We start from the raw sequence: 22,416 nt of genomic DNA on the forward strand, positions 1-22,416 counted from the left end.
AACCAAATCTGAACTCTTCCTGGTGGGCTGGGTGAGGTGGCATCCAGGAGGGAAGGGAAGGGAGCCTTGGCAAGCCCCATTGGTAACAAGAGGAAGGGAAAACAAAGGATCCTGAATAAACCAGAGCCAAAGTGGAACTTGGCCTGGGGCTAGGGGAAACTGGCATACACAAAAGAGAGCCAGGAAAAGCATGGGACTCAAAGGCCCCGCCAGAAATGGGCATCCCAGACAAACCCAAACACAAGACCCACCCAGACCCACAGCTGGACAGTGGCCAGCTGCTGCTGACACTGCTGCCATACTCTGATAGAGCTGTTATTACAGAACACCAGGTCCTGGGGGAAGTGGAGAAGCCCAACATGAAAATCTGTTTGCTTATCCACTAAATTATTTATAGAGGACCAGGAGGGATTTGAAATAGTCTGTGCAACTTTTAAGAAGAATGTAAAAAGATAAGAGTCCAATGAAATTGAAGGAGGGGCAAAAAACACTGTTTATGTCTTTGGAAAGTAAGGCTCAGGGAAGCTATTTTGAGTGAACATAGTGATTTGTTTTGAACAGCTTCAAAATAACCTACATGTTAGGTAGGGGAGTACATGATTAGAAGAGTAAGAATGGGAAGCACTGAATGGTTGGCTCCTAAGGAATCAAAATAATCAAGAGGATGATTAATAAATGTAGGATACTGGGTCTTTCTGTATCTCTGTATAAGACATTCTTTGGAATGCACATGACTCTTTCTATTGCAAAATAATTTCTAAATTTAGAAAATGTGCTTATCAGCCCTTGGGAGCTACTTGTCATGAAAGTATAGACTGTCTTTGGCTAAGTCTGTCTTCTCTATGATTGGGTAGAATTTCCTGAGCCACAAGGGCAATGGGAGAAGGTCGTTGATGTTTTGTGTCTAGCACAGACACTGAGGACTACTCAGTCAGTTATCTGATGGAGCAAATAACATCACTAGCACTGAACTCAGAAACCAAAGTCCCATTTTAATGAGGGTAAAACAAAGGGTTAGGGTCTCAGCTTGGAAAAGTTTCCTTCAACTTGCTTAGGCAACTCCCTGACACAGTTTTTACAGTGGTTGTGCTTACAGGACTCTGAATCATGAGCTCCAGGCTTTCTGTGACTTCACTACAAAAGAACAGGACCCCCTGTTAAGCTCAGCTGCCCTATAGCAAGAAAGAGCCATGTAGCAGGGAGCAGATGAATACCTGCAGGCCAATGGAGTCCGAGGCCAAAGCTGAGTTCATAGCATTAAAACTATCCAGGGCTGATGACTGGGTCTGGATGTGACTCTCTAGATAGTCCTGTTGAGCATGGGAAACCTGGACAGATGGAAAAGACAGTCACTCAAAACCAATCCAGACACACCCACAGCCATCTTCAGTGAAGCTGGAACTTTCTTCTGAGAGTAGCCACATCCGCTTCAACAATATCTACAGTAAAGCTGTAAATGAAAGGTCAACACTTGCGAGACCCGGAGAGTAGAAATGCAGGACTACTTCTCCTTTGGGTAGTATGTACACATCCACCTACAGCCTCACTGAGGCCTCCTGGTACCTGCAGGAGTTACACTGCCCTTTAGGGGAAGAAGCAGAATAGAGGAGGGGTGTTAAGTGAGTTGCTTACAGTCAAACAGCTCAGAAACGCCAGAGCTAGAAGGAGAACCCAGTTGGAATGACTCCTACCATCTTGCCCTTTCTCCTCACCACTGACAGAACACATATTGGGCTCACCCAATTCGTAAGGGTTGTTTTGTTGCTGTCTCAGTTGAGTGTGTGTGTTTAATGAGTCTGAGGAAGTTTCATCGGAGGCCAGTCTCGAGCTAGACATTACCACGGGCTGGGTAGAGAGGCAAGCAGGCAGTAGGACCAGGGGCAGGAGTTCTCATCGAGACTCAGGGGTAGGCCTCGTGTGACTGGGGGTCATAGGAAACAGTCTGGCAGAGCAGAGCAGGAGGTTCACCCTGCTGGTGGGAGAGGGAGGGCTGAAACAGGAAACCAGGACTTGAGCATGGGCATGCTCTTGTCCAGGGGCACGTTTATAAGATAATAATTTAGCGATCCTAATCTGGCTGCAGTATGTAGTATGGACAGTGAAGACACCGTGGGCAGAGAGGTGGGGTTCCTGGGACAGTTCTAGAATGAGAAAAAGAGGCTGTGCAAGAGATGATGATGGGAAGCAATGGGCAGGTCTTGTTTATACTTCTATTACAAATTCAATCCTTCAGCTTTGAGGATAGTCATTAGTGTCTGTCAGGGGTTGACAGGCTCAATTTCCATAATTAGGTGAGAATGTCACATATCCCCTCCTCCAGGTCACTTAAAAAATGGGCCAATGGGTATGTTTACATAGTCCCACACCTATAATCAAGGCCAGAAGGCCTGCGTGAGCAGGAAACCCCACAGCCCAGCCATGAACTAAACTCAGGCACAGCTGTAGCAACTGCCCTCTTTCCTGCAGATGTTGACTCTCACAGAAGGGATGTCACATGTGCACACAGACTCCTATCTTTGGGATGATTAATAACAAACATTCTAAATCCCACAAGCATTAGCTTGGTTCAACTACAGGGAGCTTATTTTCTTAAATTTTTGAGTAGGTTATACATTAGCATGGTGCAAACATTTAAAAAGTGTAAAAGGCACACACTGAAATAAATTCCCCTTTCAGTCTTGTCACATCCGCCAGGTTACCCCCATGCCCTCCTCTGCCCTCCAGTTAGGAGCCACTGTTAATAATCACTTTCTGGATTATCTTTTAGTCACTTTTGTGTGTATACAAAATAATCCTGATGTTTTTATTCTTTCTTCCTGTTTCACATAACACAGGATATTTTGTTATGCAGATTTTTCTACGTTTTTCTTTTCATTCTTGAAGTCTTTCCCTATCTTTTTTCAAAGGACTTAGGTACTCCTTTTTTTCTTTTACAGCTGAATGGCTTCTTTTGGAGACATATAACAAAATTTACTTTCCTCTTCTTGATGGACATTTAGGTTTCCAATCATTTTACTATTACAAGCAATGCTGCAATAAATAAGTTCATCCATAAGTCATTTCTCACATATGTGAGAGTTTATCTGTATAATAAACTTTTAGGAATATTAGGAATAGACTTTGGTGAAAATGCTTCAAATATGAAGAAGATTATCCTTGCCACAAAAGTTTCCTTTAAATAATAAAGTCCAATTTGTGATAAAATTCCCTCAGTTCATTTAAAATGTGGTTCTATTCATTAAAACACACACACACATGCACACACACTGTATACTCAAGCATCTTTGGGAACCAGCTGCTGAGAGGAAGTATCCAAGTTCTACCATTCCTTAGAACAGCCATGTCCTGAGATATGGACTTACTGACAACTCCTGGGTAAGCTGGCGAATCTTCTGTCTCATCTCATCATAGTCTCCATACATCCGCTTCCTTACTTTTTCCAAAGTGGCTCTTACCTGCAGGCCAAAAAATGTTAATTAGAGATCAAGCATTTTTACATTTTCATGCAAGATATCCAAAACTTTACTAATGAGAGAAGGGCTCCATTTAAAGAAGGAGAAGGAGGAGGAGGAAGAGGAAGAGGAGGAGAAGAAGGAGAATTTTCATTGTTGTTGTTATTATTATTATTATTATTATTATTATTATTATTATCTCAAGTATAGGACATCCAGTAAATTACAGAAGATGATCCAAAACTTAGTTAGAAACCAAGAGAATAATCCAAATGTTATATATAACATAATGATTAAGAAATATTAGTTATCCAAATAATAAACTAAAGGAAAATATGGTTTTTAGAAATTCATCAGTCACCTTCCAACCACATTTGGGCAAGGTCTTCCCTTTTCCCATCACATATCTTTACAAGTAGAAACTTGCAACAGGTGATTCTGTAAAATGCATAGCTAAGAGGACCAAAGAATCAAAGACCAGACATCAACCTCTAATTTTCCCTATTTCTGCTCTGATTGCTATAAAGCAATTAATGGAAGATGGAAGACAGGAAAACATAGCTGGGTAGTTCATAAAATTCAACACAGTTTCCTCAATAATAACCAACTGTCCAAAAAGCACCAAGTATAAGAGAAGTGAAAGTGGCCCCCAAACACTATTCACATAAACACTATATGAGGTTCTCAGTAGTGACTGTCAGAAGAGTACCAGGGCATTAAACATTTTTTTGAACAAAACAATAAGCCTTACAAACAGATCCTGCTTCCTCTTTTCTTCTGATGCCCTTAGATGAATAAAGTGCTCAGGAATCCTCAAACAGGGCAGGAAATCTCAAGGAGCTTCCTCCAGGCTCACTCTAGAATATCAACCTTAGGAAGGACTTGTGGGCAACAGGTTTCATTAGAATGTGCGTGTTTGGGGACAGAATTGGGAGACTTAATTTTGAAGGTGCATAGCAAGTACGGTGTTTTTAATTACACTGTACGTTGGTGGTGATTTAGGGGCAGAAAGGAATCAAGAAAGACCCCAAGACTTCCCCCATAAATGCTAATAATAGAGTCTACTTTCTTGCTATTAACTGCAAACATTTTGGGAAAATTAGGTCAAAAGCATGACTTTCCACTGTGGGCAGATGGAACAACAGTCATTTGTGGCCCTGAGCTGGCTCATGTATTGCCATCTGTGGTGAGTGGTGAAATCTTGAGGTGGGTGTCTCTGTCACTGAAGAATATCAGAGGACGCCAATACAGCCAGCATGCCGCTCACCAGGGAGAAGGCAAACAAACCCATAAACATACTTAGGAGTGACCAGGCCCGAGATGGATTTGAAGGTGGGACTGGAAATTAACTTTGCATTGCAGATCACAGTGGAGTTTGGTAATTACAGGTCAGAACCAGCCCTGCAACTCTGGCACGTGCCAGTCACAGATGTGAACCTGCCATCTTTGTCCTGGGCAATTTGAGACTTGCGACTCTACTTAGAAGGCTTACGTCTAAAGCAACAGTATGTTATTTGGAATATAGAAATGAGAAAGACCTAAGTATTTCCTTGAGGAAAATACTGGAGGCTTAGAATGCCGGAGCTGTTAAGAATAGACAGGAGGCTGGGGCTGTAGCTCAGTTGCAGAGTGCTTGCCTAGCATGTGTGAGACACTGGGTCAATCCTTAGCACTGCATAAAAATAAACAAATAAAATAAAGGCATTCTGGAATACTCCACATGGCTAAAAATTGTCTTTGGGAGGTAGAATAACTGGGGATTTGAAGTTGGTGGTTGACACACACATTGTGTGTATGTGTGTGTATTGATTTTCTACCTTTTCCTCACATTTTCTGCTAAGCACTTATTATTTTTTTAAATTCAATAATAAATGTTCTTGGACTGGGGGTAGAGCACTTGTCTGGTATGTATGAGGCACTGGGTTTGATCCTTAGCACCACATAAAAATAAATAAAGTAAAGGTATCCATGTACAACTAAAAAATTATTTTAAATTTTTTTAAAAAGTAATAATAAATGTTATTTCCAAAAATTTATATAGAGTAGAGTGCTTGCCTAGCATGTGTGAGGTACTAGGTTCCATCCTCAGCACCACATAAAAATAAATTAGTAAAATAAATGTATTGTGCTTATCTACAACTAAAAAACTTTTTACAAAAACAGTGGCTTTGTACGCTATCTGTAAACCCACTAAATAAAATGAGACCAGCTCCACAACCTTCACATGAGAAAACAGAAGATTAAGGAGGCAAAGATGACGTGCTTTGCCACCTGGAAGCGGGTCTGTGAGCTTGTAGGCACAGGAGCCTCCCATGCCCTCTGCTGCCTCTGCTTCTCACAAGCACTTTCCAAGCTACAGGTCAGTGCTTGGGGCCCATCAGTGTTAGAGCAGCTCATTTCCTCTTCCATCTGATCAGTGTGGTTTAGACAATAGGAGCATGAGTCAATCTAGGGGGATAGCAGGTGGGGCTAAAAGAAACCGAGACAGATATTAAAAGATGAAAGAACGTGCCAAAACGTTAACAACTATACTGGTTGAATGGTAATATTATGGGTGATTTTGCTTTCTTCTTCATACATTTTTATATTTCCTAAATTTTCTCAAAAGAACATGTAACCTAGAAAATAAGAAATATAGCATTCAAAGAAATGGCATTGATTGGCTTGGTTTGGGCAATGTTTATTGTGGTTTACTTGCCAGCATTCATTTCAACCCAAATAACTGGTCTGAAACCTACCATGTTCTCCTAGTTCACTTGCCAGGGATTGGTTTGGGATCAGGCATCTGACCAGCCCCAGTCAATGAAACAGAAGGGGAAATCTAATGGCTGGGGTGGAGGTGTGGGGCAGGGATACAAAAGGTATCCCAGGTGAGTGGCCTCTTTTCTTCCTCCAGATACTGTAATATTTTCAGAAGATATCCCAAGCCTAAGGATGAAGGAGGAAAAAGCCAATGAAACACAGAATAGAAGAACCAGAGCCTGGCCATGCCCAGCCTGGAGCGCAGCTACGTCCAGCCTCATCGCCATGTGAGATCAACTTTCTTTCTGAGCTGACTTTTCTCTTACTTGTAGTCTAAAGCATCCAGTCATAGAGTTGCCCAAACTTATACCTTAGGTGTGTCCAATGTAAAAAACATAAGCACTTAAGAGTCTTCATACCATTTATGGAAAAAGGAAGCCATGGATGGGTCTCCTAATATCCTTACTTAGTAGCATCTATCCCACAGAAGTTCAGCCTACCCCGTGGTGCAGAATTACATGTGTGCTTTTAACATTACCATGAAGATATGTAGAAACATTTCCATTCAAAATAACACTAAGAAATTCACAAAATGCCTTATTATATTCACATCAATGCTTCCAACTCTACCCTCTTACATGTTACAAAAGGAAAACAGGCAAAAAAAAAAAAAAAACTCCTTCAGTGGCTCACATCTTTGATGTAGTTCATCTCTTCTTTTAGCTGATTGGTGGACCACCCATACACCACCATTTCTTTCTGCTGATTTGGATCAGATCTTCGCACCACACCATAAACAACACCCTGAGGAAGTTTCCTGGTAGGTTCTCCATTGCTTGGTTCAGGATGCTAAAAAATGATAGGAAAAAGAAAAAGAATAATCACTCAAGAAAATGGACATCTAAAGGGTCCACTGTATGATGTGCAGATTGTGCACAGTGCTGGTGCCAGGCAGCAAGGGTGGGTGGGGCTCCCAGCCTGGACTGGGCCTGCCTCTACCCAAGAGGAGGAGCACCTTTGGCTAACTTCAATAGAGGCCCTTGTCCACTGACATCAGAGTGCATCTGCACTTTTTCAATTCTCACAAGGTGTCAGAGGACTTGGGTCATGACACCAACAAGTGTTTGAAACCTCACACTCATTACTCATTACAGTTCCTCTTATGGGCTCATCACTAAATACATGGCCTGACATGCAGGAGGTCGAGGTTGGCAGTCATCAGGCAGCCAAATTGTCCTCTGAGAGTAGGGCTCAACCCTGGGGCCAACTTCTGAGAAAAAAAGGTGGGGTTAGAACAGAACCTGCTGTGATCATTCATGAAATATTTCTGAAAAACCAGGCAGAGGCCATGTGACTCCACTCCAAAAGAATCTTCCTTAATTCCTTCAGTTAAAGCTTTGATCATTGTTGAAATGCAAATCCCTGAAGAAAGGATAACACATCCGAGTCTTAATACACCTTTGTGGAATGAAGACTTAGAAAGCAAGAAAAAGGAGAATTAAGGTTGGCTGAGAAACAACTATCAGCTAGAAATATTCCTTAGCTCATTTAATGTTCACAACCACTCCATCACAGCAATCTTCTTCTTACTTCATAGCCGAGAAAACTGGAATTGAGAGAGATTAAATAACTTATGTAATTTAAAAGTAAATGCAAGCCCATCTTGTCTGACATTAAGTATATCCCCCTCATACTGTAGAGTTTGCTAGATGTGGGGGGACAGAGTGGGGGCCTCTACAACATGGAGGGGACAGAGGCAAGAAAAAAACCCAGATCAAGGACTGGGACTAAATGGATTAAACAGCCTCCTAACTGGGCATGGTAGTGCACACCTGTAACCCCAGCAACTCAGGAGGCTGAGCATGAGGATCACAAGTTCAAAGCCAGCCTCAGCAACTTAGTGAGGCCCTAAACAACTTAGCGAGACTCTTGCCTCAAAATAAAGAAAAAAAGGTGGTGGGGGGAATGGGGATGTGGTTCAGTAGTTAAGCACCCCTGGATTCGAACTCCAGTATCAATTAAAAAAAAAAAAAAAAACCAGCTTCCTCCCTATTTTCCCTGGGGCTGATCCTGGTACCACCATGATAACACAGCACAGAGGTAGGAAACCTATCAGGGCAACCCCACTTTCCCACTAGCTCCTCAACCACCTTTGCATAGATTCTTTCCATGTCTTCACAATGTATTTTTTTATATACAAAACTATAATTTGCATTTAAAAATCACTGATTGTGACAGAACAATAAGTACTTTATGATCCCATTCAAAGTTTATAAATTTTTTTAAAAAGTCCAGAAAGATACATGATAAATTATTAACTGACCTCTGAGGAGGGGACAGTGAGGCTAGACAGGGACACTGGAGAGCAGGATTACTTTCAGTTTTTTTCTTTATATTCTTCATATTATTTGTATAATTTTTTTCTCTCTTTTTTTTTTTTTTTACAAAGAGAGCTTTGTAAAAAGAAAGAAACCACATTCATGACTTGCCACCCTCCTGAACATTCCTGAGAGAAGATGGAATACGAGAGTCTGGACCACTCTGTCCTTGCTCCTGGTAAATGCATGCATGTGTGTCCCTAGTACCTAAATTCACAGGCACTGCTGCTACCCCCAGAATTTGTTCATAAGTTTAGGTGAGCAGCTGTTTAATGGTTCTCAATGGGATGGCAAGTCAGCATCAAGACTGCCTCAGTATTAAGATAGCCCCAATGCAGTAGGCACATAATTAGGAAGAGGAAGAGCTCTACTGAAAATCCCCACATACCAGGGAACAAAAACATGTTCTTTCAGTCATAGACTCCACCCAGTTCCTGAAAAACAAGCTCATGAGGACCTGAGGCTTTGGTGAGACATATTCCTACAAAGCGAAGGTGCTCAAAGGTGAAACAGCTTGCAGGAAAACTCAGGTGGCTGGATGCACAGGATTCTGTCCTCCAGGCGGGGACATAGGTGCCACCACCAAGAGAGGTCACAATGCCAAAAACAACGGATCCCAGGAGCACTGCCTGAGAGGGTGTGGATCTAAAGTTGTGTGCACGGAATGATACTGAAGATCCATTAAGTGAAACATAGTAAATTGTACATTCCTGGGTTTTGTTTTAAGAATATGTGTCCTTATGCATAAAACATCTAGAATGATGCAATGCAAACCTTTAGTGACAATTTCTCCCTAATACAGAATGTCTCCTTTCCTTTACACTCTTTTGTACTCTGAATTTTAGTTGGGGGAAGGGGCAAAAAATCCAAGCATTAGTTTTGAATTGATAATTTTTATTTCAATTTTCAAAAAAAACTAAAGGTAAAAATTATTAACACATTAAGGTCTAAATAAAAGACCCCCAGGGAAGGGCTGAGCCACAGGGCTCTGCTCAGATGCAGGTTTGCAGCTTAGCCACATCCCAGGGAGAAGACTGTGGAGCTGCTGACCATGATAGGGAAAGGGAAGGGGAAATATTTATATATTATTATTATATTAATATATTGTTAAAGAATGAGACAAACGATATTTGCTATATTTTTATAGAATATTTTCCTTAATTCTCATAATAACACTACTGTATAAATATCACTAGTTCTTTCAAGCTGGCAGCATTCAAGTTCCTGTCTATGTCTTTCCAAATCTAAGCTCTTTCCTTGACTACCATGCCTCAAAACCAGCTAAGAATCAGGACAGGCACTGAAACACAAAACTCCGTGGAGGATCCCAAAGCCTCCAGGGACAGTGAAGCCTAAAGTCCAAGCCCTGGGGCTATTTGGAAGAGGCAGGCCCAGGATGAGGGGCTCTTCACTTTTCTACTCCACTCCTGTCCCACTCCAGCCTCACTGTTTCCCTTTAGTCCTTTTATCAGAAACCTCCTTTTTGCCTCAGGCCATTTACACCTGCTCTTCTCTCTACCTGCACTGCTGAGCTGACCTTTCGCTTCCCTCCCGGACTTCCCTAACCCTTCACATCAGTTAGGCCTCCTCTTGATGAGATGAACACAGCCACAACCAAGTGACAACAGGATCCTTATAGGTGTAAGGTCTGCTCCCTTAGCAACGGTCAGTTTCAGGAAGTCTGGGCCTTGCTCCTAGTAGAATCCCCAGCATTTAGCAGTGATGGACACAATAACTTTCTCCATAAACATTTGCTGAATTAGTAGGAAGTTTTAAAAGCTATAAGAAGTTCTGAGGAATCACCCTGAGTATCTAAATATGGTCCAGCTTGAAGGAACACATGTGTTCCTCTTAGTTGGAGGGACAGATAGCTGACATTTGCCCCAATCACAAAGTATATACCCAAAAACTTCCAAAAGAGCAGAGACTGCCACCCATCATTTTTACAAAATGTCAGTATACTTATGGTAAAAAACTGGAGAGCACAGGAAAAAATTAAAAGAGCTAATGTTTGGTGATATTTGTAACTGAATTTTTCTCCTCTTACAGCCTTTATAATATCTCTGTAAGAAAAAATATTAACTGATGCATGACAAAAGTATTGTGATAAAATTAGGAAACAGTCTATCTTTGAGAGATATATGCTGTACTATTTATGACATATTTATTCTTTACACAGGGCGGAGGAAGTGGATGGGGGTATAGACAAGGAGAACTGGCCAAGGGTTGAGGGCAACTGGGGCTGGGTGAAGGGTTAGTGATTCATACACAATTCAGTCTCCTTTTGTATAAATTTCCCCATAATTATAAGATTTCTTAAACCCTCCTGATAGTGATGCTGAATATTAAAAAGTCAAATTTAAAAAACAATATACTAGGGCTGGGATGTAGCTCAGCAGCAAAGCACTTGCCTCCAATTCACAAAGCCCTGGGTTCAATCCCTAGTTCCAAAAATGAAAAGAAGAAAAAAAAAAAAAAAGAACTCCACCAAAAAAACAAAAAACATATACTAGACCTATTGCCAGCCTCCTGGGCATAATACAGTATCAGGCAAACTCTCCTTGAAAACAAAGCCCAAAGGTGCACTGGAAGGAAAAGAAAGTTGTTACCAAGAAGGGAAAAGGAGCGAACCCACTGAGAGGGCACTCCATAGGCCCCGAGTGAAATGCATCAGAATTAACCACAGGTGTAGTCAGAATGCAGTCACACCACAGGGTATTTAGAGTGAGTACTTCACAGCTTAAATTTTACCTCCAGGCTTACACTATGGCTGTTGGCAGCAAGTGCCTTAGAAACTTGGAAAGAAGAAACTAAAGGAAAGTATTCAGTCTTGACTGCTATAAGGGATTCGATGGCCATTGGAGAGTTTGGGCCAGTGAGGTCAGTGATAGGTGGCCCTATTTTCCAGCTCCTGAATCTTACAAAACAACAAACTTCACAAAGGCAGGGATTCATCTCCCATATTCACTGCTGTATCTTGATACTCAGCATAAATAGATACTAATACATGCATTTTGAAGGGAGGCAGACAGATCAAATTTTTGGAATTGAGACTATGCCAGAATATCTGCAGTGTCTGGCCATCAGAGACACTGAAGATCAATCTGTACAAAGACAGAAAATCCTTTTGTCCATAAGGTCTCTTGGGGAATAAATAATAGTGGAAACACAGCTTAACTCATTAGAACTGATGGCAGTAGACTACCATAGCTGGCCACAGCCCCAGAGGCCAGAACCAGCAGCTGGTCACATGTCCAAGCTGCCAATATGACTTAGGACCATGACATGAAAGACTTGCAAAGTTGAAATCAAGTGTCTTCCAAACTTCTTGCTGTGGACCTCTTCTCTCTGACCAGAGGACAGCAGGTGCCCTGGGACTGTGGAGCGCTAAGGCAGAGGGCAGCCTATTCATCTTATAAACAGAGCTGGTACTTTCAGGAACATGCACTGGCCTGTCTGGCCTGTGTGTCTATCTTAGCAAATTTTTCATCCCAGGTAATTACTCATATTTGACATTCTTTTGCCTTCTTATGACAAAAATGAACATTACAGTTGAGCCCAAAGGTCTTTCCACAGCCTGGATAAGAAATAGGGAAGAGAAGGCTACCAGCTTCGTATCCTCAGAGAAATGGAAGCCTTTGACTTATGAGAATATTTGTTATTTCTGACAGTCTCACAGACTGAATAGAGAGCACTCTCTAAACAAGAGCCCCAGAGTAAAAGGAAAGAATATCTGGGAGAAAAAAAAATCAGGAACTGTTTTTCTGGAACATAAGGGTATAGGACACGCCTTAGGTAACTCTGACTGATAAAATGTAAATAAATATCCTAAGCAGCTTTGCCTGATAAGAAAGCATGCAAGCTGATGTTCCCAGGGCTACATGGCAGAGTAACAGACCTAATTTAGGATTGCAAATCCACTATGTACCAGCTGGTTGGCCCTGTGCAAAGCTAGTTACTTCGCTGAACTTCAGAAAAATTGAAAAAGGGTTGTATAGTCCAGATGGTTTGCAAACAATATTCCTAGCTTCTTTTCAGTGTCAATAGGGGTGTGGGGTAGAAGGCTGAATGGGGGTGGGGGCTGCTGAACATAGCCCTGATCTGATTTGAAATCAAGCCCTTGCACTTGTGGGACACACAATGACTTTATACACGTATTAGTTTGAAGAAAGAGTTCCACAGCTAAAAGATTTGGGGAAAAAAAGTGAGTCTAAGCTAATGTTTCCATTTGCTTGCAGAGGAAACTGAGGCCCCTAGAGATGGCTTGACCTGCCAGAGCTCTGCAGTGGTGGTGAGGGAGCCAGGAGTAGAAGCCCAGGCCTTGACCCATCCTCCAGGGCTGTTATCTCTGAAGGGCACCAGAGTCCCCACACGCTGTCACAGAGGGCAGCCCCAGCCTCATCTGCAGCCATGAATCATGGCAGCACACTCCCTCACCTGGCAACAGCCTTGATGTTGTATAAACAGTCACACCAAGGACAAGAACCAGAGGGCTTATTCATCCAGGGCTTTTAAAGGAAAGGGACTATAAAACCTGATGGCCAGGGTTTCTTCCTATGAAACATTTTACTGGTTAGAAAATTCCCCACTCTACAACCATACCCACACATCTGTTCTCCCTCACTCATTTCTCAAAGGACAGCTTCTTTAAAAACATCAGGTCACCGTAGGACACTTAAATGCTGGAGGTTAATAACTACTTAAAATATTTATTTTATCAATTTGCAAAAGACTTCGTGACAAGCACACAATCAGTTCAAATCAGATTCCCTGAAATTCAGCTAGGCAGTGGATCCTGATTCAACACATCTGTCATAGCTGGTGTAGGCCCTGTCTCTTATTCCTGTTGGGTGGGGTAGGAAGGATACCTGAACACACATGGAAACACAGTGCCAATGGATCTGGACAGTAATGTGGAAACGTACATTCTCAAAGTTCTTAGAAAATTACAGATATTTATAACTTTATTACTACCAATTCTAATGTTCAACAATTTTATAAATATAATCCATATTTACCACTTTCTCAACACGAAATTTGCACTTGCAAACTAATCAGCATACCTCCTTCCACATTACCAATAATTTGTGTATTTGTGTGTGTGTGTGTGTGTGTGGTACTGGGGATTGAACCCAGGGCCTTGTACTTGCAAGGCAAGCACTCCACCAACTGAGCTATATCCCCAACCCCCAATAATTTTTAATATACAAATAAGAGCCCACAGCTAATTCACCTGAGCTGTTCACACAATTTAAGATAATTACATCATACAAAGGAAGTTGTTATGGGTTGAATTGTGTTCCCAAAAAAGAGAAGTTGGAGTCCTAGCCCCCAGTGCCTCAAAATTTGACTTTATTTGGAGACAGGGCTAAGTGAGTCCTTAGCGTGGGCCCTAACCCATTTGTACTGCTATCATTATAAAAAGAGCAAATTTTGGACACAGGGGCAGACACACAAACAGGGAGAACTCTGTGTGCCACACGAAGAGTGTGGTGATGCAGCCACAAGCCAAGGACTGCAGGAGCCACCAGAAGCTGAAGAAGGCAAAGAAAGACTCTTTCCTTGCACTTCATGGCCCTGCCAACACCTATATCCCAGACTTCTAGTGTCCAGAACCATGAGGGAACAAACTGCTACTGTTCAAGTTCTGCAGTTTGCAGTGCTTTGTTTTAGCAGCCCTCAGAAATTAACACAAAATGCAGTCATCCAATCAAAAGTCATTCACTGAACACCTACTCTGAGTGAGACAGGGAGCTGGGTTCTAAGGAAAAAAATAAAAAGACACTGCTCACAGCTCTACATGTGTCTATGCATAAGCAAATGTCATATACAAATTTTTCAGAAATGCATATCTGTAGATATGTGGAGTTCTTAGCAGCAGATGGCTAGGTGCCATGCAAGAGGGGTACCTGGAACCTGGAGTTTGAAGGAGGGGTAGACACTGAAGCATGGGAAGGTCTCCATGGGGAAGTTGATTCTTGAAGGACAGGGGAGTCTTGGGTAAAGTGAGAGCTGGCTGGGAAGAGACTGCAGGTATGGGCGGGGCTCAGCCCAGGTTCTGAGGAGGAAGGAGATGCCAGTTGCTTGGGAGGTTCCTTAACAGTAGAGAAAAATGACCAGATGTCTTCTAAATGTGTACACCTATGCTCTGTTCAACATTCTGCCTAGAACTTTCTGGGAATTTGTTCATATAAATGAACTGTATTTTAAATACTGAAATAATAGTACCAATAAAACATTGGCAGTCTATAAAAAATAACATTGAAAATCAGCATGGTGACCCACTAGGACAGGGCCCAGGCTGCAGAGCTGGTAAGTGGGGTAGGCATCTTTCCAAGAGAAGCCAGCTCCAAACTGCCAAGAGGTTAGTCTATGCAAAGAGAGGAGGCACATGGGTGAAGGGATGCTCAGATTTATGGAGTTGGATGGAATGACATCAGAAAGAAGCAAAAGGTATGGCCCCAAGGAAGGAGAAGAGCAGGGCAGCAGCATGTGGGGGTGCGGGGATGACTCCAGGAGGGTAACAGGGAGAGCAGCAAAGGCCAAGGCCACTGGGTCTGGCATTCAAGGGAAGAGATCTGACACTTCATCACTGCCTCTCCAATCCACCTTACAAGTCAGACACTGTGAGGGTACTCTGCCTGTATCAAGTCATTGACTCTGCAGCCAGGCATTATCACACCTGCTCTAAAGATGAGGAAGCTGTGTCTATGGGAGCACACCGTGACCTGAAGAAAGCAGGCTCCAGCGGTTGAAGTCTCCTGAAGAGAAGGACTGAAGAGGAACAGGCAGCCAGGCATCTGCCTTAGGGATAGGAGTACACCCCACGATCCCACAAGTCCATAAAAAGACACTGACTCTGTTGTAACCTTCATGCAGCTAGGCAAAACGTACCTTCTGCAACACATCTGCATTTTGAGTAATTCCCCTCTCCAATGGCTTGAGAAAAGGGACAGAATATTCAGCTGGCAGTGACACCTGTGCCACCCCATGGCATCCCAGTTATTCTAAATACACTAAGCATTTTCCATGATAGTGTTGAAGAATAAGGCTCAGCCCACCCTCCTCTAACTGTATCTCTAATAGGGCACTGGAAATCCTCTGAGAAGCTTTAGGTTATTAGGAGTCAATCAGGCTATTGACATCTTCCTACTTCCATATCCAACCTAGTGCCAATCTCCTGGCCTTTGCACGTTAGAGTTCCCTATTCAAAGGAACCAAGTTATCTGACCAAGGAGGGTCATCCAGGGTTTGGGTACTCTGCAATTTTGTGGGTTCCAGGGAGGGGCAGACATATTGGAACCACATCAGAAGAAGTGGCCCCTCCAGAGTACCCTTGTGGGTGCGTGGACTCTGGCTCCCAATGACTCAAGCCCAGGAATCTGTCCAGCACATGATGATGAAACCATTCAGAACAGCCCCATCAGAACCTTCAGGTGCTGCCACCACCCAAGGACTTCAGTCCTGGAGAAAGAGTCTGCCCCACCCTCCTCCTCTCTACCCCAGTTTTTCTATAGTGAGTCACCAGTGTGTGACAGACAGGTACTCAGACTGCACACCTGGTCTCCCTGATATAAGAGGCATCATGGTGCATACACTGCCCCAGTGGTTTCTGTCCTGAGCTCCTCTGCACCTTGGAGCTCACAACACCCACAGTAGGATCTGGGGATGGAAGAGGAAGGGAGACTGGGAGGACTTTGGCCCCCACCAAAGCCACTTTTGCCTGGTCTGTATATGAGGGTTCAATATATAACATATTGATTCAAAAAATAAAGTCTACTGCTCTAACAAATTTGAAAAGCACTACTCAAGACAAATAAGCAAATTGGTATACAACCCAATTACCAACACCATCTAACATGGCTAAACACATGCCTCCTTCCTTGGCATCACTTGATTTGTCTTCAGCAGTGACAGCCCCTCCAGGACATCTACCACTCCAGTTTCAGCACTTAGAAATCCTTTATGAACATCTCCCCAGGCACGCAGCTTGGGGCCAACTCCAAGAGACCAAATTCCCGACTCTTCTACCACACACACGGGTGCAGTCACCAACGCCCTTGTCCTGTCACCCACCCCACTTGGGCCTCTTCTTTAAGAAGTATTCTAAGTAGTCCTTGTGCCTGAAGCCATCAGTTCTAAAAGGGACACACAGGGAGAGGAGCAGTGGAGGCAGAAGGGAATGTCCCCTTGGCAACAGAGGGTCCCACTCAATCCTGGTCATCACAGGCTCTAGCAGCCAAGCTGACCATTTCCACTCTCTTTATGGTTATGAGTTTTTTGACCCAAAACTTTTTTAAATTTGTTCTTTTTAGTTATATATGACAGTAAAATGTATTTTGGCAGATTATACATACATAGAGTATAATAATATTCTATTTAGGATCCCACACTTGTGGTCGTACATGATGTGGAGTTACCCAGGTTGTATATACAAATAGAACTCTAGAAAAATGATGACCAGTTGAGTCTATTGTCTTTCCTATTCCCCACTTCCTTTGTTTTCCTTTGTCTAATCCAATGGATTTCTATTATTCCCTTCCCCAACCTCCCTTGTGACCTAAAACTTTTTTACGGTAAATCTTCAAAGCTACAGAAAAGCTGAATGAATTCTTCAATTATATAACCATAGGACCATTATCACAAGAAAATGAACATTTACTCAATGATAGCTAATATATTAGATGTTATTTATATTCAAAATTATGTTATCCCAGTATGTCTTTTATAAATTTTTCGACCCAAGATCATACATTACATTTCATGTTAGGTCCTTTTAGTCTCTCTTATCTGCTACAGAGTATCATCTTTTTTAAAATATCATTGATTCTATGGAGAGGTACAGACCTCTCCAGTTTTGTAAACTGTTTCACATTTTGGATTTTGCTTCCTTATTTTAATTCAGTTAGACAAGTTTGGCAAGACTATTACACAGGTAATAGTGCACCTCCTCAGAAAACATGTAACCTGGCCTGTCCCCCATTAGATCACTTGGTTGAAATGTTGACTGCCCAGTTGCTCCACTATAAGGTACACTGACCCTTTAGAACCAGTAAGTCATCTTTCAAGGTGACATTTTGAGATCACGTGAATATCCTATTCCACAATTATCTTTCACCAACTATTATACTACCCAGTATAATAGTTTTTCCAAATTATTAACCTAACAAATGGATTAATCTACCAACTATGTTACTATAGCTCTTATACTATAATCATTTCACCTCCTGCATTAACACAGAAACTTTGGGGGGGACCTCATATGGGAACTGTAACAGCCAGGAACATGGGCAGAGATAAACAGAACCTCCCATTCAGTCCTTAAGCCTACACTTCAATGTCCCTGCCAAGTAGTCGGTCATTCCCTTCTCTGTGTTCCCAAAGCCCTTTTTATGTTGCTGGATCTGAATACTTGAAACATCACATCATTGTTTATTTATGTCTGTCTCACCTGAGAAACTGTGAGTTCCTCTAAGGCAAAGACAGGGTCACACTTATCTTTAGGGCCCCAGCACTTAGCACAGGAGCTGGCACGTGAGTGTTTACCATTTGGAGGAGGACTCCTCCTGTGACAAGCCAAGAAGGTGCCCTTCTGCCACCAGAGCGGCCTGCTGGGTTTTTCCTCCATGCCTGGGCCTGAGCGGGGCTCCCAGTTGGCTACTCCCAGCTGCTGAGAAAGACTTGGCTAGGCGGCAGCTCACAAAGGACCCTTTGACTCAACCGCACTGGGCTGTTTCAGGAAAAACCACGTTCCCTGCCACAGCACCTGTCACTAAGGCCAGTGTCCCTGCAGCTCCAAGGAAACACAGAGCCACAGTGTTCACCAAGAAACAAGAGCAGGGGCAGAACACTGGCAGAGCCACCAGGGAGAGCAGTCTGGCTTCTGGGAGACAGAGGGGCAGGCCGAGAGGGGCTTTTTATGAACAGAGTGGCAGATGCACAGCTCTGAGACAGGAGGAGAGTGGGTTAAACAGTACAAGTGCAGGACTGTCGGAGCTTGGCCTCAAAGATGGCTCACCTGCTCTCTTCTCTCAATCTTCTTTTCAGTTTGCTCGGAAACTGGACTCTCAGGTGGCACGGTTAACCGCAGTCTGCAGACATTTGCCTGGAAGAGGTGGAGAGGAGAGGTCAGGGAGGAACCAGCAGTTGGGGCACAGCAAGGTGACCTTGGGCTTCTCACAGCCTTTTTCCACTTGGCAATGGGGGTCACTGCATCAGCCACGCAGAAGACAGAGGGCAAGGCCAGCTTCTGCCTGGCCTAGCTCACGCACTCACCAACCTGCTGCTCAAAACAAGGAAACTACTGAATAACTTCAGAAATTTCAAACATTTTATTTTTAAATAGCTCAGGTTCCATAACAATATGTACAAAATGATCTCATTTCACAAGTATAGGCCAAAATGCAGCTAGAGGAATAGAAGACAAAACACACACAGTGGTTCTCTGTAAATTGTAAGATTTTCAGGTGACTGGGGTAGGAGGGTGCTTTCTAACTGACTTTCTTTTTACATTAGAGATGTATGTGCTTTTTAAAAATATTTTTCAGTTGTAGATGGACACACTGCCTTTATTTTATTTATTTATTTTTATGTGGTGCTAAGGATTGAACCCCGTGCCTCACATGTACTAGGCAAGCACCCTACCACTGAGCCACAACCCCAGCCTCCGAGATGTACAAGCTTAATCACAACTTTTGAAAGTCTATTTATCCACGTTCACAGTAGCATTATTCACAATAGCCAAAAGGAAGCAACTCAGAAGACCATTACCAGATAGATAAACAAAATGTGGTATATATGAACAATGGAATATTGTTCAGCCTTAGGAAGAAAGGAAATTCTGATACATGCTACCACACGGATGAAGCTTGAAGATAGTATAGTAAGTAAATAAGTTAGTTACAAAAGGACAAATACTGTATGATTCTACATAAATGTGATATTCAGAGTGTTCACACTCACAGAGAAAGAAAGCAGCATGGTAGCTGCCAGGTGCTAGATGAGGGCGGAATGGGAAGTTGTGTTTACTGGGTGCAGAGTTTCAGTTGGGAAGATGAGAGGATTTTGTAGATGGACAGCAGGAATGGTCACACAACACTGCAGATGCACTTAATGCCACTGGATTGTACACTTAGAAATGGTTAAGGCAGCAAATGTGATGCTCTGACTATTGTACAGTTTTAAAAAATACTGACAAAACCAAAGCTGCCCATGTTTGCTGAATACAGATTTAAAGAAAGAGCATTCGATGAAAAGATGGAGGAGACTAAGATTATAAATTGATAAAACATCTGACTCCTTCATTGGCTATACTACCATGAATATTTGTCCCTACTCACTGAGATTCTTGTCAGTTTATTAAAGGCTTGCAACAGAGTTCACTGAAATATAGGAATAAAGCTCCTAAGTGATTTTTTAAAGTCTAGGACTGATTGGGTTATAGCTCAGTGGTAGATCACTTTCTTGGCCTACACTAGGCCCTGGGTTCAATCCTCAGAACTGGAAAAAAAAAAAAAAAAAAAAGCCTAAATTATACTATTTCTCTTAAAATAAAAGCATTATACCATTCATGGAGAGAAATTACAACTTATGTGTTCTAATAATATTCTATTGACGAAGGGGGATTCTGAGCAAAGTCATTTCTCTGCCTACTAGGAAAGAAAATATATAACCACAATCTGTAGTGTGAATGAGGTAGTAACTATCATAACGACTAACCACGGACTCCACTTACTGCATGCCAAGCACTTGTAAGCATCTTCCATCCATTTATTCATGTGATCCTCACCATGACCCTATGGCAACAGGTTCTTCCACCAGCCCAACTTTGCAAATGAGGAAATCAAGTCTCTGAGGGGCTGCATGGCCAGCAAATGACAGAGCTGAGATTTGAACCCAGGCAGTTTGCAGAGTCTGTGCTCTTAGCCCTCAGATTCATCGCTCACTACATCCCTGAAACGCCATATGGGCTCAATTCATGGTCATGCCACTTGTCTGGATACAGGTTGAACTGTGTCTCCCTCAACTTCATATTAAAGTCCTAACACTAGTATCTTAGAATATGAACCTACTTAAACTGAGGGTCTTTATAATGCTGCTCAAGTAAAAATGAGATCAAGGGTGGCACTAATCCAAAATGACTAGAGTCCATATAAAAGTAGGAAATGTGGAGGCACATACTCTTGCAGGGAGAATGGCTTGTGAACTTAAGATGGTTATCTACAAGCCAAGGACAGAGGCCTGGGACAAATCACTCCATCACAGCCCTCAGAAGAAATCAATCCTACAGACACCTTGATTTTGGACTTCTAGTCCCCAGGACTGTTAGACAATAAATACATATTTTTTAAGTCACTGGTTGGGTAGGATTGCAAGAGACCTTTTAGATCCAACCTGCGCACTTATGAAAGCACTCAGAAATGCACCTGAAAGGTGGGGCCCCAGCCTGTGGGAATAATTTTGCATGAAGAAGTGAGAGAATCCAAGCTTGGGACCCAAGTTAGTACTTCCACATATTCCATCACCTCCCTCCAAGATGTCACATCTTACTACCAGGCATTTCCAACTTTCTGATGTTGAGTTTACATGCTTTGCAGAATTTCCACCTAACCAACCTAGAATTTTCCTTGAACCACAACAGAGACTGCCCTTTCTAGACAGTTTTCCTGTTCCCTGAGACCTGTTCTGTATGGATTAAACAACCCTAGTTCTTTAAGATGTGGTTTTGAGACCCCTTTCCATCCTCATTCTCTTCATCCCCAATGTCTTAAGGGTCAGATGTGGCCTGACACTCAGGGCTATCAGTGGCTGTAATGTGGCCAACCTTGCAACCAGCCTTCAGAGCTCACTGCCAGACCTGCAAGCCAAAGAGAAACAAAGCCATTCCACCAGGTAGTTCTCTTTCCTGACATGCAAAGACACTGATGGAAATCTGGGTCCTCCAGAGAAAGGCAACCCTCTGACTCCAGGCCATTCAGACACATTGAAACCAGCCTGGCAGGTGCACAACATCAGGTATAACCTACCCTGAGTGGCGATCCAAATCCACCATTTTCAGCAAACTTCTGATAGGCTGGGTCTAATCCATGGCATAATTCTTCAGAGAAAATGAGGAACTTTCCTCCTGCACCACATCCCATACACACACACATGCACACACGTATGTACGTGTACATGTGCACACAAGCACACACAGACTCCAACACCTACTAGTTGTGTGACTATGAGCAAGTTACTAAACTCTCCAGATCTCAAGGGTAAAATGAGATCTATTAGGAAGGTATCTAGCACATAGTAAGCCTCTATGGATGTTAGATATTTTTATTATTATCTAAATACTATCATTGTCCTAGAAATTTATATACTCCAAAATGAAACAGACCTAACTGGCTCCACCACCCTGCTTTCCTGAAAATAACAATTTAGTCAATGGCTTTGGGATTAGCACTGTAAGTGATGCCTTTTGATTAGCTGATTACCCTAGAGGGGTAATCCCTGATGGCCATAATTTTCAGAAAGGCACTTGATGAATCCAATCACCCAAGAGTGAGATGGCCCCTCCCCCCGGTGGAGCTCATTCTTCATCTGCTCCCACAGAACTTTGATATTCCTCAACATACTTCCTACAGTGTGCAGGCACCTTTTGAGAATCGAGTTCTCACACTGAGCCATGTGTACCCTGGGGTATACAAACCCAAAGGGTAAAACATAATGCATAAAATAAAATGAATTTGTAAAATAAATCGTTTGGCTTCAAAGATACTTGGCAGTTGCAGCAGGTGCTTGAGGCTGCGCCCCAGGGCCCCATCTGGGGCGGTTACTCTTGTCAATAGAGGTGCTTTGAT

At 42.7% G+C, this 22,416-nt stretch overlaps 1 protein-coding gene across 2 annotated transcripts in view; it reads right to left on the reverse strand.

Annotated features, from left to right (window-relative positions):
- Myzap (myocardial zonula adherens protein) overlaps positions 1-22,416 on the reverse strand; it is an 83,571-nt gene that overhangs the window by 53,210 nt on the left and 7,945 nt on the right. For both annotated transcript variants that reach the window (XM_047538564.1, XM_047538565.1), the window contains exons 2-5: positions 18,591-18,677; positions 6,888-7,043; positions 3,363-3,455; positions 1,215-1,328 (exon numbers count right to left, since the gene is read on the reverse strand). In XM_047538564.1, coding sequence (XP_047394520.1) covers positions 1,215-1,328; positions 3,363-3,455; positions 6,888-7,043; positions 18,591-18,677 — 450 coding nt within the window. The remainder of the gene's footprint in view (positions 1-1,214; positions 1,329-3,362; positions 3,456-6,887; positions 7,044-18,590; positions 18,678-22,416) is intronic.

Source organism: Sciurus carolinensis, chromosome 2 (genome assembly GCF_902686445.1).
Source record: "Sciurus carolinensis chromosome 2, mSciCar1.2, whole genome shotgun sequence".
NCBI lineage: Eukaryota > Metazoa > Chordata > Mammalia > Rodentia > Sciuridae > Sciurus > Sciurus carolinensis.